The sequence below is a fragment of the Odontesthes bonariensis genome, chromosome 13 (genome assembly GCF_027942865.1).
Source record: "Odontesthes bonariensis isolate fOdoBon6 chromosome 13, fOdoBon6.hap1, whole genome shotgun sequence".
Lineage (NCBI taxonomy): Eukaryota > Metazoa > Chordata > Actinopteri > Atheriniformes > Atherinopsidae > Odontesthes > Odontesthes bonariensis.
Window position 1 is genome coordinate 17,183,787 of NC_134518.1, and position 18,358 is coordinate 17,202,144.

Genomic DNA, 18,358 nt, shown 5'->3' on the forward strand with positions numbered 1-18,358 from the left:
TTTAACACATGCCTCACACACTCACAGGGAGTCACTGCGGGAGAGAATGGTCCATTGGAGAGTCTCTTTAACTTTAGCAAAGATGAGAAGTTGGTGAGAAAAAGAGAAAGGCAACCAGACGAGAGAGCCATGACGTGGAGGAGCCCTCTGGCCCTGGTGAGGGATGCATTGCGAGGTCAGAGGGCACGGGAGAGGGACCTCCGAAACTTGGTGTCCAATCTGCCTTATGAGGGACTGGAGAAGTGGAAGCAACCCAATCGTTTCTTCCTTTCAAATGCCATCAAAACCACCAAATACACACCTCTGTTGTTCATCCCCATGAATCTTTTTGAACAGTTTCACCGTTTGGCCAACATCTACTTTGTGGGACTGGCTATTCTGAACTTCATCCCCGTGGTGAATGCCTTCCAGCCCGAGGTGGCTCTAATCCCAATCTGTATCATCTTGTTTCTGACGGCCCTGAAGGACGCATGGGAGGACTTCAGGAGGTACCAGTCGGACAGGAAGCTCAACAATACACCATGTTACATCTACAGCAGGTACTTGACCAGGAGATTTCTCTGTCCCGAAAACAGACACAGTTTGCTGTGCTGTTCATTCATCATGTGGTGGTGGTGTAAACTATAATAGTTAAAAGTACCTACATATCTGTTTGTGATTCTTATCTTTCCGCTGTGTGAGTATGTAGATCTGTGAGATTGTGTACTACGCGTGTGTGTGTGTCTTTTACCTCCTCTGCCTTTCAGTACCCTATAAGAATGTTCTATTTTAAAAAAGAGAAGATGAGTGGGAGATCATTCCTCCTCTGAAGAACCTCACAACAATATCTCTCAACATCACGTTGTTCACATTTGATTAAATCCTACACTGGCTTTTGCGTCAGCAAAGACAGTAAGGTTAGCAGTTATATATTTTTGAATTACTGGTTAAAAAATGAACAATTCACAAAGGAGGACGAATACATCATCATCATTTTTCTCCCCTTTTCTGTTGTTAACCGGTAGGCTAGGAAGCCTCAGAGGGAGGGGTAAAAGCGTACAGCTAAGGTGTGTTTATAAATGTAGAAATATGTTTCTGTATGGGGCAATAGGGTCCGGGTGGCCTAAATTGTGGACTCTCTCAGCGCAGCATTTTGAACACTTCAGAGAGCTCGACGGCCTGTTGGCAGACACTAGTCGCCTCTGCTTCACGCTATCACATACAGCTGTTAAGTCACGTCAACCAGGTTGCTGCGTGTTTCTCATTTCTCACTGGGCAGGGATGGTAAACCTTCATTTTGGGCCTGTAAAGATTCAAACAAAATTAGATGGCTGTCATTTCTCTGAGGTATCCAAATAGCTCCTGAAGAAGCTCGAGAATAAAGCTCTGTCTTACATGTAAAGGCCCACATGGAATGCAGTCGGTTGAGAGGGATTTGGCGTTAATTCATCAGACCTTCTCAGGTGCACGTTTGTATTTCCCATCACCCCTTTTGTTTTCACAGAGGTCTGTGCGCTCCAATACCAATGTATTGGAGCATGTCATGCCTTATCTTTTGGGACATTCTTGTTATCTCATCTCTACATCAAACACTTGTCAATCCACTTACGCTCAAACACATCAGCTGTTAATCATGCTGTTTGAATGCAAAGTCCTGTTCATGTATTGTTAAGCATGCCAAGTTTTATTGTCTGCTCATAGTGGAAACTAAAAAACCAGTCACCACACCTCAAGGCCTTTCTTCTTTCTTGTTTGTGTTGTTTAAAATGCGTAACATCATCTACTCATTGCACAAATGTCATCCCTGGCATCTATTAAACACAATACTGATGTAAAGTGTCACTTTCTCTTTGAGTACTTTCTGTTAAATACTACTCATTGCAAGTTTTTATCACTAAGACAACGGGTAGTTAAATGAATGAAAGAACCTTAATCAGTTGCGGACAAAAATTTCCTGAAATGGAATTGTACATTCGTGTAGATACTGTTTCCGGTACTTTTTATTTGTTGCTTCAATTGACTGGAAACCAGGAAACAGGTAACATGACTCAAATTGCTACTTAGAAGCACAGCCCAGTGAAACTTAGATATTTTTCTTCAATAGAAAGAAAGGAAACGTATTATTTAGAAGCTTTTTTCAAAACCAAAAATCCATTTGTCACATTCAGACAGTGTTTTTCTCCTTTTCCAGTTTTCTGGCACCAGCTTCATATTTGGTTTTCAGAGCATGAAGAGCAAGAAAGCAAATAAGCATTAAGTTCCCAAAAGTTGAACTTTTAAAACGGTTTTGATTGATTTCGAAAATGTTCCGGATGTAAAACATTCTATGCTATGTGAGAACATACATTTCACCACAACAGTATCTATGTCAATGGATATTTTTAGGTACTTGTTTGCCTCTGTAACACACACCCTGATGAAGGCCTTAGAGCCGATACGCGTTGGTGATTTTTAATGTACTAGCCCACCTAATAAAGATTGTTTTGGACTTTTTAAATCAACTGAAGTGCCTGGACCTAGGATTTTTTCCTCTCTTTTTAATGGATATTTTTGTTTTTAAATACAACGTACAAAAAATACATAAACCTCCCCTCCGGGCTTTGTTTGGAGTGAGGTGTGGTGTTAAGCAGCAGCTACCCGATCAGGTCCCACATGCAGGGCAGCATACCTGCAGCTCAGTGTCACTGATGGTGAGCCAGCTTGACGTGCAGGTTCTAACTGTGATGCACTAAGCTCCACGGGAGGTCTGGGAACAGACTCGTAAAGTTCACTTTGGTTTCTCAGTCCTTATTCTAAAAGAGAACAAACTAATCTGGGCAACTATTCAAAAATGACAGTATGGATTTTTTTTTGTTAGCTTGTGCTGTTTATATCAGAAGCAGGTCCAATGATTTGCTTTACTTCACAAACATAAAGTTTATCTGTTGCACTGAACAAGCCTGACGCAACCATGATGCAAATTTCGCAGTTGCTAAATATGAACTCTTTGCCATACAAACTAAATTTAAAAAGCACCCATTGGAGAGGTTGTTGATGTCTGTCATCTCTGACTGCAGCAAGGAGAAGCAGTTTATGGAGAGAAGGTGGAAGGATGTGCGAGTGGGAGATTTTGTGAAGGTTGTTTGCAATGAGATCGTCCCTGCAGACCTCCTTCTCCTCCATACACCAGACCCCAAATGTGTGTGCCTCATAGAGACAGCCAACCTGGATGGAGAGACCAACCTGAAGCAGAGGACGGTTGTGTCTGGACTCAGTGAGGTGAGGGATAGAGGGAAATCCTTTGTTTTTTTGTTTTTTTTATGTCCTCTGAGGTTTCTCTCATCTTTTCCTCTTGTCCTGCCGCACCTCTCTCCCTCTCCTCCTCTTCCTCACGTTTGACATTTAATTCTCTTTAACAGAACACAACTGACATGTCTCGACATTGTTAACAGTAACTCAAGGTTATTATTATGTGTCAGAGTGAATGATAACAGGAAGTAAAACATACCTGTTGGTCTTGATGACAGTTGTTTTCATGTCATTCTTGTAGTACAGGTTAAGTTGCATGTAAAAATTTTCCATTCATACACTAATGTGGTCATCATGTCTCCTCTCATTTGCAAGACGCCGGAATTTGAACCTGAGAGCTTCAGTAGCATCGTGGTGTGTGAAAAGCCCAACAACAATCTGAATCATTTTAAGTGTTATGTGTAAGTATCAAACACACAGCTCACATGAATTCCCCAAAACAATTCCCCAGAGCTTTTCGGAGCAGCCGAGCAAAACTAATTGCAACCCACTCGCTGGACATTCTGATGCTTGCAGATGCATTATTGGCGCTGTAATAGACTATAATCGATTTCCTCAGGCACCACAGCTCTTACGGGCGGTCTGCCCTTGCTGTCCAGCTTTGGCCATAAAGCAGGAGAAATGCTAATGGAGAATATGTAAGCAATAATAAACATCTAACAAGATCTGACAGTAAAGGTTTCTCACTTTCTCCTGCTGCAGAGAGAAACCTGATAAGGAGAAGCTGGGCGCTGGGATTGAGAGTCTGCTGCTGCGAGGCTGCACAGTGAGAAACACAGACCATACTGTTGGCTTTGTGGTGTATGCAGGTATTTTCCCAGCTGGTTCACTGGTTTAACCTTGAGCTATTAAATAGTACACGTGATGCATTTTATTTCATTTTTTTTTTTTTACCTTAATTTAATTTGCTTTATGGCTGTTTATTTCTGTTGAAGATCTGCAAAGTTATAAAGCCCAAAGTGAGTAATTCTGCTACTTAACTGTTTGAAATGCCTCATTTGAAGTCCAGCCTCCTCTACCTTCATTCATTCATTCATTAACCTCACCGTGTACGTAACACATCTGCAAAATGCCACTGTAATGGCTGCAAAGGCAAACCTTAGAGAATGGGGGGGCAGTTACAGATTAAAGTATACTGGACCTTTCAGAACAAGGGGTTTTAAAAACAGGAGCTAAAACAAAGCGTCCCAGGCAGAAGGTAAATAGAGGCATAATAAAAACAACCAGTTAAAATGACATAAATACACATATTTAACATGTGTATTTATGCAACTTTATAGTTGTATTCCTTTCTTTAAAGTCTCCAGCCAGACAGTTGGTGTAGAAATAAAATTTAGGCTCTATATGAATCTTTTAAGTCACATCAGCTATGTAAGCTTTGCTTTTTACTTTGATGCATGCTGCTAATGCTAGAAGGCTATCGTGGTAATATTGTCAGCATTAACATGATATTTAGCAAGTTCTAGATATTTATCATCATCAATGAAATACAAAAAACAGCTGAAGCAGATGATAATATCATTAGTTTTGCATTTATTTAAAAAACCTGTCCTTAACACTTGTATGTGTTTTATCACACATGCTAACTTCTGTTAAAGCGATAAGAAACTCCAAATTCCCAGGCTTAATTACACAGGTTATGATCAAAGTCTCCCAAGTTGTAACAGCTATATTTATCCTTGTATTAATTGACCCAGAATCAGCACGTATATTTTAAGATATGATCTTGATTTACTTGTGTGACAGTGTGGAGTAACTTAATCAACCACTTTTTCTTCAACCTTTGAGGCCATGAAACCAAGTCCATGCTCAACAACAGCGGGTCGAGATACAAACGCAGCAAACTAGAGCGGAAGCTAAACATTGACGTCTTCTTCTGCGTCATTCTCCTCTTCACCATGTGCCTCATCGGAGCACTAGGTCAGTAAGGAATTACATCACTCAAACAGAGAGTCACTACACAGACTGACTCATTTCCATTCATGATGGAACATGAGATTTCCAATGTAAAAAAAGACTTAGTTTGGCCACAGGCCCAAAGACATGCTAAAAGAAGAATGAGGAAACAGATAGACAGTAAAGTGTGGTGCCAAAAATAACAGTCCTGTTTGCTTGACACTCAGTGTGATAATCCCGCTGTCTTGATACTCCCAGGTCACTTCTTCTGGCTGCAGGCGCTGACTGGCGTGCCTCCTTACCTGGTCCCAGACAGCAATGGTCACCTGGACAGTCCAAGTCTGGCTAGTTTCTACATGTTCTTCACCATGATCATCCTGCTGCAGGTGCCTAACAGAGAGTATTGCAACTGTCTCAAGGGTGTTCGTATTCATTTTGGAGTGATTAAATCAATCTTCTCAACTCCTGTCTCATCTTCTTTCCTTTTGTTTCCCTCTTTTTTACCTTTTCACCTTTTTCCTCTCTTCTCCCTGTCTCTCCAGATCCTCATTCCTATCGCTCTCTACGTGTCCATTGAACTGGTCAAGATTGGTCAGATCTTCTTCCTCACCAATGACAGGGACCTGTATGATGAGGAGACAGACAGCCGCATGCAGTGTAAGGCTCTGAACATCACAGAAGACCTGGGACAGATTGAATACATCTTCTCAGACAAGACAGGCACTCTCACTGAGAATAAGATGGTGTTTCGCCGATGCTCCATCATGGGTACTGAGTATCCACACAAAGAGAACGGTAAGTCTCAGTAACGAGACATTATTTATACACCTTAAAAGGTTTTTATGCCTGACCCTTACATGAAGGAATTTATATTTCTGTTTCATGAGTATTTTTTGAGTAATTCAAGTTAAAAAAGGATGATAAAAAGGATGTTAAAAAAATTAGTAGTCCAAACATTTCTGTCAGTTGACATACTGACCACCTTCTTGAATTCTTGATTAACACTGAACCAGTCACTGAGCAGCACTAAACTAGTGATGACTCATTAACTCATCACTTCACAATTTGTCACGCTTCTTTACACAGTCCTCTACTACTACATGAACACATACTATCGAGTAGGTAATGAGCATCTCTTCATTGGTTTATACTCACCTGAACTGCACCCTCCATTTAAAACGTTACATGAATAGTTATTAAGTTATATATTCATTCCACAGTTTACTGGCAGCTTGATCACCAGTGTTGCTTGCATGATCATAATGTGAGTCCATCTGCCAGTTTATCACTTCAGTGTCAATTTGCTGCACATGGTGACACTAATGGTGTCTCACTCACACTTGAAGTGCAAAAAAGTTGCCAAACTTCCATCCATTTTCTATACATGCTGAATCCGTCGGTCGGGTCGCAGGAGCCTATCCCAGCGGTCATCAGGCGAGAGGCAGGGTACACCCTGGACAGGCCGCTAGTCCATCACAGGGCCACATAGAGACAAACGACCACACACGCTCACTCCTAAGGACAATTTTAGAGACACCAATTAACCTAACAGGCATGTTTTTGGATGGTGGGAGGAAGCCAGAGTACCCAGAGAGAACCCACGCATACACGGGGAGAACATGCAAACTCCACACAGAAAGGCCCCAGCTGTGAGTTGAACCTGGAATCTTCTTGCTGTGAGGCGACAGTGCTAACCACCACACCACCGTGCAGCCCATTGCCAAACTTGCTTTTCTTTAATATTACCCATTTTAAAAAGAAATGTTGGGACAGAGCCAACTGTATATAATCCCCTCTTCTATTTACATCTGGAAACCTAGAAGACCAGAGGTTGGACCTTTTGGACAGGAATGTTATCCCATTTTTGTCTGATATAAGATTCTAGTAGCTCAACGTTCCGGGCTTTTTCGTTGACATGTTTTGCTTTTCATGATGCACCAAATGTTTGCTGTGGGTGAAAGGTCGTCATTGCAGGCAGGCCAGTCCAGCACCTGGACTCTACTACGAAACCATGCTGCTGTAATAAATGCAGTATGTGGTGTGGCATCGTCATGTAGAAATATGCACCAATTTTGTTGTCACTGTCACTGAGATTTATATATCGGTGTGGTTTATCGGGTTTGCAGCCATCCGCCTAGCTGTCCTTGATGAGCCAGAGTCAGAGGAAGAGGTTATCTTCAACCAACATCCACGCGCCCAACGGACCGGTTGGTCCCTCGACGCTGAGGACACCAACCCCGTAGACACACAACGCCGTGGCAGCCGGCGAAAGAGCAGTGTGGCAGGAAATGTTCAGAGTAATATGGCCTTTAGTAGTCCACTGGTAAGATGATTACTCGGTTAGTTATAAAGATACTGAATTTATAATGGGGCCGTCTTGATATCCTAACTGGATAGGAGCACAAATAAATGACTTTAAACAAAATATCACAGCGCTTTCATATAGTTAACTCGAATAGTGTCACAAACAAACCCAACATGGGGGGATGGGATGGCTGCTCCAGTTTCTTGTCTTATTAGTCTCGACTAATCATAATTTCCTTCCTTTACAATTAGGTCCTATCCCAACATGTAGTGAAGATGAGGCAGGACACGTCCCAAAAAGGACAGCCAGTGTAGCCAAAAGCTAACTACATTTGACAAAATGCATCACAGGCTGATTTTGGTTGGAGCAGCTGCAAGCTTATATCAGCCAATCTTTCTTCTTTTGAATGTTCAGTAGTTTTTAGGATTTGAAATTCAAATCTGTGTCATCCTTGTTTGAGTTTTAAACAAGGATGTCCCTCCTCAAACCTATTTCAGATCTGATACCACACAAAGAAAACCCAAAACTGCCATTTTATTTACTTAAATGTGACCCATCCCTGGGTTTAAAAAGGCCTCGTTGTCCCACTCCCTGCTGCAGATGGCTGAGCTGCCAGGTTTCAATGATGAGCACATTAATTTTGGCACAGCGTTGCTCCTGTGTCTTTGATGGGACATATGGTCACACTGAGTACTATTTGGCACTGACCACTGATGTTACATCAACTGTAAACGTGCAATATAGATTTCACACCACTGTTTATAGAGTACAGTATCTTTATGCCTATTTTTGTCCATAGGGCAAAGAGCAGGAGCCTGGAGATACAGGCTGAGACAGGAAAAATCCGTCCATTTTTACTCCTCCTCATGCTGGGTCTCTAGCAGAGCAGAATGGCTGCATGACTGTATACTTCCTTCCCCTCATCCTGTCCATGTAATCCTTCCTGATAAATGGGCAAATAAAACAGGACGGAAAGTTTGAAAGCCAAAAACTTGCTCTGATCCCCTCAAGCCAAATTAGTAAAAAACTGAATGTAAGCGAGACGCAGTTTATCAACACACATTCTGTATTTAATTAACAAACTGATTAACTTTTACTCCACCAGGAAACTGAGGTGATTCCAGACAAGAAGCTGCTTCAGCAGATTAGCAGGGCAGAGAGCAGCGGCAGCAGCGGCCGAAAGATGGATCCTTACCTGGACTTCTTTGTGGCTCTTGCAATTTGCAACACAGTGGTGGTTTCCATGGCAACAGCTCAGAGAAGGAGGGTGAGTTTACTACAACTGTGAATGGAAAACAGAGATGGAGGAGAAAAATTGTATGAAAGATCTGTCCTCTTTAAACTTCTAGTATCCTAAACCTCAAACATTTAAAACAGTCCTTTTTTAGTTAAGAAAATATGAAGGATTAGTTGTTTTAAGACTAATTCTTATGATTTCTACAGCTCTAAAAGTTAGCTTTTATCCAATCAATTTAACTTCGTCTTTATCACTTTACTAAATTTGCCACATAGTAGTGGAATATTTGCAGGGACAATCAGGGTAAGCTTGTTCCCAACTGTGCTGTCCTGAAGTCTGGCAAATGGCAGAAATCTATTTCCCCCCCTTGAGTTTGTGATTAAAGGTAAATGTACAAAAAAAGGACAGGGTGTGAATAAATGAAAAAATCATAACTGAGGGGTTTGGCGCCTGATTAAATATGGCAAAATTTCTTCATTAAGGATTGCACGTTTACATCTTTTCAGGCGAGTGTGTCTCCACGCTCCTGCCAGACGAATAACCCTTTGGATAGTTTGTCCAATCTGGTGAAAAAAGCTGGCAACATTCTTGCTTCCTGCCAGCGCAAGTCCAAGAGGAACCGCTCACTCTCAGAGGACCAAGTTATACATTCTGTAAATATGGAGAGAACTGTTGACACCAAGGGACATGAAATTGGTTCGCCCCACACTACGTCCCAGTGCGACGGGCATTCAGCAGCCTCGGATGATCTGTGCTATGAGGCGGAGAGTCCAGACGAGGCCGCCTTGGTGTACGCAGCCAGAGCATATGGCTTCACCCTGCTGGCTCGCACCCCTGACAGTGTGACAGTGAGGCTCCCGTCTGGGGATAACTTGGTGTTCGAGGTGCTGGACACCTTGACCTTTGACTCCAACAGGAAGAGAATGTCTGTTTTAGTGCGACATCCAGTCACCAAAGAGTTTGTGCTGTACACTAAGGGCGCAGACTACGCCATCATGGAGCTACTTGGAACACCATATGCAGGTAGAAAAGATTTGCAATGCATTTATTTAATTATTTACATTGATTAGTCTATGATAGGTAATAATGTGAATAATGTCATAATTCAATGTTACACAATATGAACACATATGCATTTCATTATTTATTATCTCCAGAGCACCTCAGTGGCAGTCAGAAAAACATAGCCGCTGATTCTCAGTATCATCTTGACTGCTATGCTAAAGACGGCCTCCGAACACTGTGCATCACAAAGAAGGTACAAAATCATCAAATAATACCTATCGGCGTTGTTTTCATGCTGGATAAGAGCACAGCCTCATCTTTTCTCCTTGTCTTGCAGGTTGTGACTGACAAAGTGTATGAAAGCTGGTTAGTGGACAGAAAGAAAGCTCTGGCTGCTATCGATAACAGAGAGGAGCTCATCATGAACACTGCTGTGCAGCTGGAGACAAACCTCACTCTGCTCGGTAACACACATCAGCTCGATCATTCGCAACTCTTGAAAGGCATATCTGTGTCAATGATGCCTGTCTGAGGATGTATGTGCTTCTGCAGGGGCAACAGGCATTGAGGATCGTCTGCAGGAAAGCGTCCCAGACACCATCGTGGCACTGCGGGAGGCAGGGATCCAGGTGTGGGTGCTGACAGGTGACAAGCCAGAGACAGCTGTCAACATTGGCTATGCCTGCAGGCTACTGGAAGAGGAAGACCTGGTGATTAACATGAGCTGCAAAAACAAGGTGAGGAGGCTGCTGGCTGCCTCACTCAGCATTGGTTGTTTGATTAAAGATTTGCTATTTTTTTATTTTTCAGAAAATAACAAACATTAAGGTGACAATGCTGAATTTTCACTTCTTCATTTTCATTCTTATGTCTTCATATTATTTAGCTGAAGCTGACATAGCTTTAGCTTGGGTTAACATTAACACAGACTTACCGCTGAGCAGATGCTTTGGTTTCCCAAGAAAAGGCTTCACATATTTTTTGCTGCATGACGATGGACGATTTAGAAACTTAAAAATATATTCATAATGATTGTGTTTTTTTAGGAGCAGGAGAGTCATTCAGCTCCACTCATCATCTTATGAATAATTAAATTAAATCCAGTGTAATTCAATTAGGTTTATTTATATAGCGTCAATTAACGATAGTAATCACTTCAGGGAACTTTAGTGAGAAAGATGTACAGCCCAATTAAATCCAATTAGATATAGTCAAATTCAATCCAAGTTGTATTCAGTTCAGTCCAATACAGTGTAATCGTATTTATAAAATACTAATTTAACTACGTACAGGGCAGTCAGTGACGGTGGAAAGGAAAAGTTCCCTTTTAACAGGAAGTGACCCCAGCAGAAACAGGCTCGGGGAGGGTGACCATCTGTTTCGTGGAGTTGGGAGGAAGAGGACAGTGACAGAAACAAACACAAAATCTCAAGGCCAGGGATACCTGCTATGAGAAAGAAAAAGGAAAAACACAAGCTTGATGATAGCGTTAATGGAACACAGATTAGATCAAGTGATCAATTCTAGATTTATTTGTTTTGATATGGATTCGGTTCAATTTTCTAATCCATGTACATACATTGTTCAACAAGTACAAAGCAAATTTTATCTTTAAGTGTTATGAAACAAAATACTAAAGTTATTTATCAAAAAACTATTAAAAAGCCACTTTGGGCTCAGAGCAAACACTTGAGGGAAAAGAAAAAACTAAATTTAAAATGATAAAGAGCAAAAAAGATAAGGGAAATTTGAGATAAGAAACAAATAGATTCAGAAAAATGTAAAGAATTATAATACATAAATTAATTATATAGATTCATGAACTGGCGGCCTGTCCAGGGTGTACCCCGCCTCTCGCCCATTGACCGCTGGGATAGGCTCCAGCCCCCCCCCGCGACCCGACCGATGGATTCAGCGGTACAGAAAATGGATGGATGGATAGATTTATGAATATACAGAAATAAATGTGCAATTAATTTGAAAATTAATATACGTTTAGATTTTTTGTCATATATCTTTTTATTCTCATATTTATTTATTTTATGTATTTATTTATTCATTGATTTGCCCTTTTCAAACAGATTAAAGTGATTTGTATTTCTCATCTTTTGCACCGCTTCTTTCAAAACTCTTTAATGGTCATCCAGAACAAGCGGTGTTTCATTTTTTTTCTGCGTGTGCTCAGGAGATTTCAACTGTGAGCTTATCTTCCTTCCAATTTAAAATGACTGAACCCTTTTGACCAGTTTTACATTTCAACTAAAGGTCAAACCCTCACATTTCCATCTGAGAAAAACAAGGTGTCCTGTGAGGGGCCTGCCTCTATGAGGTCATTAAAGATCTAGTAGCACAGTAACAAACCCCTCATAACAACTTGACCGTGTCTACTCATCTGGGAGTCAAATAGAGGAAAATTGCCTTTCAGCTCTGAGCGATACACGTCAACATTTCTGAAACAACGGGGCAGCCATGCTCCCTTTGGAGACACTAGTGACTGATGATGAACGGATACCCCTAACATAATAACTAATGCTTTCATATCTAATTACCAGTCTAATATTCAACTCTCAGAGGAAATATCCTTTAATGAACTATTTTTTCAACCACTGTAACTTGATGACCACTAGAGATGCACTCCCACAACTACTGTCATTCAATCCAATTGAAATTATCCAGTAAAAAGCTTCTTTTGGACTGAGTAATCTAATATAGTGAACTGTTTTTTTTTTTTCATATTGACACTTTCTATTAGGCTAAGTCTGGAGCTATTTCGACACAACAATAACTATGCCTGTAATGGAACTAGAGCCCGATTCAGCAGCAGAGCAGTGTTATTTTATTTGAAAAATGTACCAAGTTAAAATGCATTAGCCCAACAGTATCTTTTATCTTATTTTATGAAGCATGTGTCGATAAGGTAATTGCTTTGCATAACAATTTTAAGAAAAAGAATATCTTTAAATGGTTTATTTTCTCATCCACGATGTAAAAGCCAAAGACATTTTCTGTACTGTCATGTAAAGAAAAAACAGATGTCTTTACTGCTGAGGGGCTGCAAAACAACTAAAATGTGTTCTTACACCTGTGGTTTCAGCTATTTTTAAAAATCCTGAAAAGCAGTGACATCATCCTCAAACAAGAGTCTCTTGTTTTCCAGCTCACTTGCACATCCATCCTCGACTGCACTCTGGAGGAAGTGAGGCGGTACGGTGAGGACCCTCGTAATGTGGACACCACCCCAAACATTTCTCTGGTGATTGACGGACACACTCTGGCCCTTGCTCTGTCGCCTGACCTGCAGGACCGGTTCGTGGACCTGGCGAAACGCTGCCGCTCTGTGCTCTGCTGTAGAGTCACTCCCTTACAGAAGAGCAGAGTGGTGAAACTGATCAGGGAGAAACTTAAAGTCATGACACTTGCTGTTGGTAAGATAGCCTAATAAATGTCAGCTCAGAATTATTTGCCTCATCCCCCTAATTTGTCTGCCATTTTTATTCTAGGTTCTGTAAACAAAAGCATCAAAATTCAAGAAAGCCTTTAAAATCAGGACATGGCAAAAATCCAATGTAGAAACGTCATACAAATAAGTCATTGTGACTTACCCAGAAGCTTAGATTTCAGAGGTTTCCCTGAGAGACCTCACGACATTGCATGTCCATGTATATGCTGGGCTTTGTTTCAACAGAACATCAATAATGAATATATTACCTTTCTGTGCAGCAGGTTGTTAAGCAAGGAAACAAAGAGCAGAATGTTCAACAGGAACAAATCTTAGTTGGGTATTAATGCTTCTTGAGCAGTGGATGATTAAAGCTTGGGAGGAAAATAACTAAAAACCTCAAACAATATGTTTTTCAAATTTTTTGATTGGCTCTAAGAAGCCAGAAGCTTGTACAATTGGCATTTATCTGCCTAAAGTTACACAATTTTCAAGAATTGACCAAATTTGACAATTTTGGAAATTTAACACAAAAACCAATGGCTAAACTCACAGTTAACTAATCAAATGTTTAAATAGTAACAGAATTTCTGTGAGTCTCCTTCAAGGTCGTGAATGTGTGATTAAGCTCACACTCTGGTTTCAGGTGATGGTGCAAACGATGTCAACATGATCCAAGCGGCTGATGTTGGCATTGGAATATCCGGTCAGGAGGGGATGCAGGTTGGAACTAATTTCTTTAGGGCCGAAGATGTGTTTTTAACCCCTCGTATCACAGCCTTGAACATATAGTGACTCCTCTCTGTCATCCGCAGGCGGTCATGGCGAGTGATTTTGCCATATCTCGCTTCAAACACCTGAAAAAACTCCTCCTGGTCCATGGACACTGGTGCTACACTCGACTGGCCAACATGATCATTTATTTCTTCTATAAGAATGTGGTGAGTGCTCTATCTGAATCAAAGTGCTTTGCTGTATAAATGCTGCGGCTCAGGTTTACCATCTAATCACCTGGAGTTTGGTGTGCTTCTCAGGCCTATGTGAACCTGCTGTTCTGGTATCAGTTCTTCTGCGGATTCACTGGCACTACGATGATCGACTACTGGCTGCTCATTTTCTTCAACCTTTTCTTCACCTCTGCACCGCCCATAATGTTTGGGATCATGGACAAAGACGTTTCTGCAGAGGTGCTGCTGGGGGTTCCTGAACTGTACAGGACTGGTCAGGGTAAAGGGGTCAGTGAGAAAATAAAAATTCATCCTTAAAGATTCGGTAACAATGACTGTGAATAGTAAGTGTATTTTTTTTTTCTTTGTGTCTAAACTTCTGTTTTTTCTTTAGGAATACAATTTTCTAACGTTCTGGATTTCCATACTGGATGCTTTCTATCAGAGTCTGGTCTGCTTCTTTATTCCATATTTGGTGAGAGACACTTTCAATAGTCCATCTGTAATTACAGGTTCTACAGAAAGGCTTCCTTGATTGTGCATCATTCACTGATTAACTGGTTAGATTGCTGTGATCACAATCCCAATATATATGTTGTTGAATGAAAAAAAAGGTTTCGGCTTACTAGTCTTGTGCTGTTTGATGTAAAAATGTGGTTCAAATACCAAAGCGACCAGTTAATTTTAGTGACAGTTGCTGTGAGTTCTCTGATTCGTACCTAATACTGTTTCTGAAGTAATCAATCAGAGGAAAAGAAAAAAATCCCATTGAAATAAATGGACAGAATAATTTGAGCTAGAGCATAACTGAAATAGCTGAAAAACTCGTTTTTTTCCCCCAACCTGCTACAATACCGTCAATTTTGACTCTACAGACACCTTTTTTCATTTAAAAGAAGCCAACGGGTTTTAACTTTTGGTGCTCTGGTTACACTTTAGCTTCTTTTTGTCTGAAACTTGACAACCTATTTTATTTTTCTCAGGCTTACCAGGATTCAGACGTTGACATTTTCACCTTTGGAACTCCACTGAACACAATTTCTTTATTTACCATCCTCTTGCATCTGTCAATAGAGATCAAATCCTGGGTGAGTACTGAACTGATTGATGTCTTCTTTAAAAAAAAAATCACAATACACCTCAAGTCAATGTTTTTGAAGCCGAGTAGCTTCAACGTGTTTCATAATGATATGACTTCATAGTTGGACTCAAAAGGAAATAACTTAAAGAACTGGATTATCACCAGTATGTATAATTGCTGTTTTTGTGATTGTCTTGTAGACGGTGGTCCACTGGGTCATCATGCTGGGCAGTGTGGCTTTATATTTCATTGTGACACTTGCCTACAGTGCCATCTGCGTTACCTGTAATCCTCCATCCAATCCGTACTGGATTCTTCAGAGCCAGATGGCCGACCCCATGTTCTACCTTGTCTGCATCATCTCCACTGTGGTGGCTCTGCTGCCCAGGTATCAGCTGTCTCATCCTCCCCGTATCTGCCACTCTTTCAGCCCAGCAGGAAACAGTGTTTTAATGTGGTCTTGTCATCATTGCGACAGACTTTTTTTCAGAGGATGATAGCAGCACATTGTTGTGCCCCACCTCCATCCCTCACACCATTTGTCTCATGTTCTATCTCCTTTAATCTTCTTGTACAGTAAATGTACTGGATGTATTATTGGTCCAAAGACAAGACATCCTATGAGAACTGAAGGTGTCAGAAAATGATAATTATTCGTTTCTTAATCGATTTATTCCAGTCAAAATGTGAGAAATTTAAAATCTTCATAAATATCGTCAAAAATATCCTAAATCTAAACCCACTGCAAATGATAATGAAACTAATAGAAGAAAAGAAACCTAAGTGTTTGTTGAGTTTTAATGAACAAACGTCTGTCTATATGCATGTGTGTATATATAACACTATCACAGTTTTTCCTTTTCTGTTGATGGCCTTAAAAAGTAAAACTCATATGTGATAAGGGGTCATAAGTAGATACTTCCCAAAATTGGTCAGAAGCCATTACTCTAGCCTGTTTTCAACGTATGTAAACCAGATCACACACATTATGTTATTCATCTGCATCTTGGAGTATGTTTTGCTAGTACGGACCATTAACTATCAATCAGCAGGTTGTTATGGTGCGAATGCATTCCAGTTAACTAAGTGTAAATTGTGAGGATCGTCTGCAGCATTACTTGTCTTCCTCTTGGTTTCTGATGCTTCTGAAAGTGCTGATATTTAGAGGGAATGCGCTGATTTACATCAAAGAGACGCATTTTTTTCACTGGCCTACTTTTTCACCGCAACACTCTCTCCCCCAGGTACACGTTTCACGTGCTGAGGAACTCTATCGCCCCCTCTCCGCTCATACAAGCCAAGCATCTGGACCGGATGGACCCCTCTACAAGAGACCAGTGGATCCAGGAGTGGAGGAGCTTCAGAGGTGGCGGGCAAGTCAAACGCTCCAAGCTGGATACCCCACCCTCTCCAAACCTGGAGACCCGTCCAGACTTTTATCCTGAGCCTTTAACTGCTGCAGATATCACGAGGAATGATTTCCCACTGAATGTTATGACTGAGAACCATCAGAAGCCCAGGCACACATGAGAAACCGAAACAGCTTGACAGAAAAAGAAGAGCACTATAGTAATTATTTATTCAGGAAATTGTACATAAATGAACTGGTTCATGAGTGGATACGTGAGTAATGTTTTCTTTTTTCAAATGTAATCAGGGAGAAATACTCCTCTCTGACTGGAGTTAATTTAGCAATAAACTACTTGATAAAAGCATGTAGGCCCTCTTCCTCTTACCCTTCTCATAACAAACTAACACATAAGCTTGTTACATTCCTGATGGGTTTTCTGCACACAGTGGTAACCCAATTAGTCATGCCACCCACCCTTCCAAAAAGCAGCACTTCTCCAGCAGAAAATGCTGAGCTTGTTTATTGTGTTCTTCTCACCTACCCCAGTCATAAAGACAAATCCTGTGTGGTTCCCAGATTTCTAATTCAATTTGCTAGTCTGTGAGTGGTTTTGTGTATATAATGTGAAGCTGTTAAAAAAAAATGTCCATGGAAATATATTGAAATCCACTTTTTTCATTTCACAAGTTTGTGCGTGTTGATGGAGCAGCTACATCAAACAAGCAAAAAAGGTAAACTCAAAAGAAATTCATAAGAAAAGGCTTCTAAGCCGCAAAGTCTGAGGATTTTTTATGGAAATGGGGTGTGCACATTGAATCCACATGTGAAAAGGGCTAAGTTATCACGGGCATACTTCATTATACAGTAGCAGCTCGGTTTATATAACGACCAGCTCCCTGCATCTGGATCATTGCTGCCCTCTAGAGCTGAAAATAAAGAGCTGCAGAAAGGTCACAAGGACAAAGTCAGGAAAACAGACATTCAGACACTTTAGATCTTGCTTCATCGTATAACAGACATTAAAGACACGTAAACAAGTTTTTATTAATCATTAAATTCAGCATAAATAAAGGAAACAATAGCTTTAAAGAAGCAAATCTGAGCGTGCGCATTACTGCTGAACTTACATGGAAAAAAAACATGAACTTGTCACAATTTACTTGGAATTAACAAAATAAAAGGAATCTTTACAGCCGTATAAATGTCTCATATGATGGCACTGGATGCGGTAGGCCGGTAAGTCCAATTTTACCACACGGTAAACAAAAAAACCCATCACAATAATTACCAATATCAGCTGTGCAGCACATAGACCCTATATAACAAACACAGCAAACCTTTGTCAGCTCTAATACAGCAGCGATGTAAATCTATATTAAGAAAAAGACAAAACTCCTCTAACAGTGCTTCTATGTGACTCTGAGTAGGTGATGGCAATCATATCACAAGAAGAATTTCACACTGAGATATTTCAGTACAGCAATGTGAGATTCACACCAGCTTTAAGCACAGATCACAACGTTAACAGCTAAATCAAATGGAAAAATGGAAAAAAAGAAAGCGACATCTGGCGTGAGAAAAACTAAACCAGTGAGTCCGGTTTGGAATTTAAAAAGAAGTGGAGCAAGTCACTGTAAAAACATTTGTAGACGTTTTAGGCCGACTTCAAAACACTATCATTTCATTTAAAGCCTTTAAACAAAGTCTCTGACCTTAACTGATGTTTAAGTTACCGAATACATCATGAAAATATGCTGCAGTTCTGGATGAAACATAAAAGGCCCAGCAGAAGCAAAAACAAACAGACACGAACACAAAAGATCCATTGTG

The 18,358-nt window shown here is 40.6% G+C and overlaps 1 protein-coding gene across 2 annotated transcripts; it reads left to right on the forward strand.

The window, feature by feature from the left end:
• Positions 1–19: 19 nt before the first annotated feature.
• atp10b (ATPase phospholipid transporting 10B) lies at positions 20–17,165 on the forward strand. Of its 2 annotated transcripts, XM_075481220.1 has the most exons (21): positions 20–539; positions 3,036–3,237; positions 3,583–3,668; positions 3,970–4,076; positions 5,056–5,187; positions 5,422–5,549; positions 5,706–5,958; positions 7,290–7,486; positions 8,574–8,735; positions 9,212–9,728; positions 9,863–9,963; positions 10,048–10,174; positions 10,263–10,447; positions 12,868–13,135; positions 13,796–13,872; positions 13,965–14,090; positions 14,184–14,384; positions 14,491–14,571; positions 15,080–15,184; positions 15,378–15,565; positions 16,422–17,165. In XM_075481220.1, the coding sequence occupies exons 1-21, from the start codon at positions 130–132 to the stop codon at positions 16,705–16,707; spliced, it is 3,939 nt and encodes a 1,312-aa protein (XP_075337335.1). In that variant the 5' UTR covers positions 20–129; the 3' UTR covers positions 16,708–17,165. The 2 variants fall into 2 exon arrangements, with proteins under 2 accessions (XP_075337335.1, XP_075337334.1); XM_075481219.1 differs by having other exon boundaries at positions 9,863–10,174.
• Positions 17,166–18,358: the final 1,193 nt, after the last annotated feature.

Excerpts from the sequence above, each read along its gene's own strand:
- atp10b (XM_075481219.1), top strand. The coding sequence starts at position 130 with ATGACGTGGAGGAGCCCTCTGGCCCTGGTGAGGGATGCATTGCGAGGT. Across the intron at positions 10,448-12,867 it reads ACATGAGCTGCAAAAACAAG|CTCACTTGCACATCCATCCT; the intron begins GTGAGGAGGCTG and ends CTTGTTTTCCAG. Across the intron at positions 14,091-14,183 it reads ATTTCTTCTATAAGAATGTG|GCCTATGTGAACCTGCTGTT; the intron begins GTGAGTGCTCTA and ends TGTGCTTCTCAG.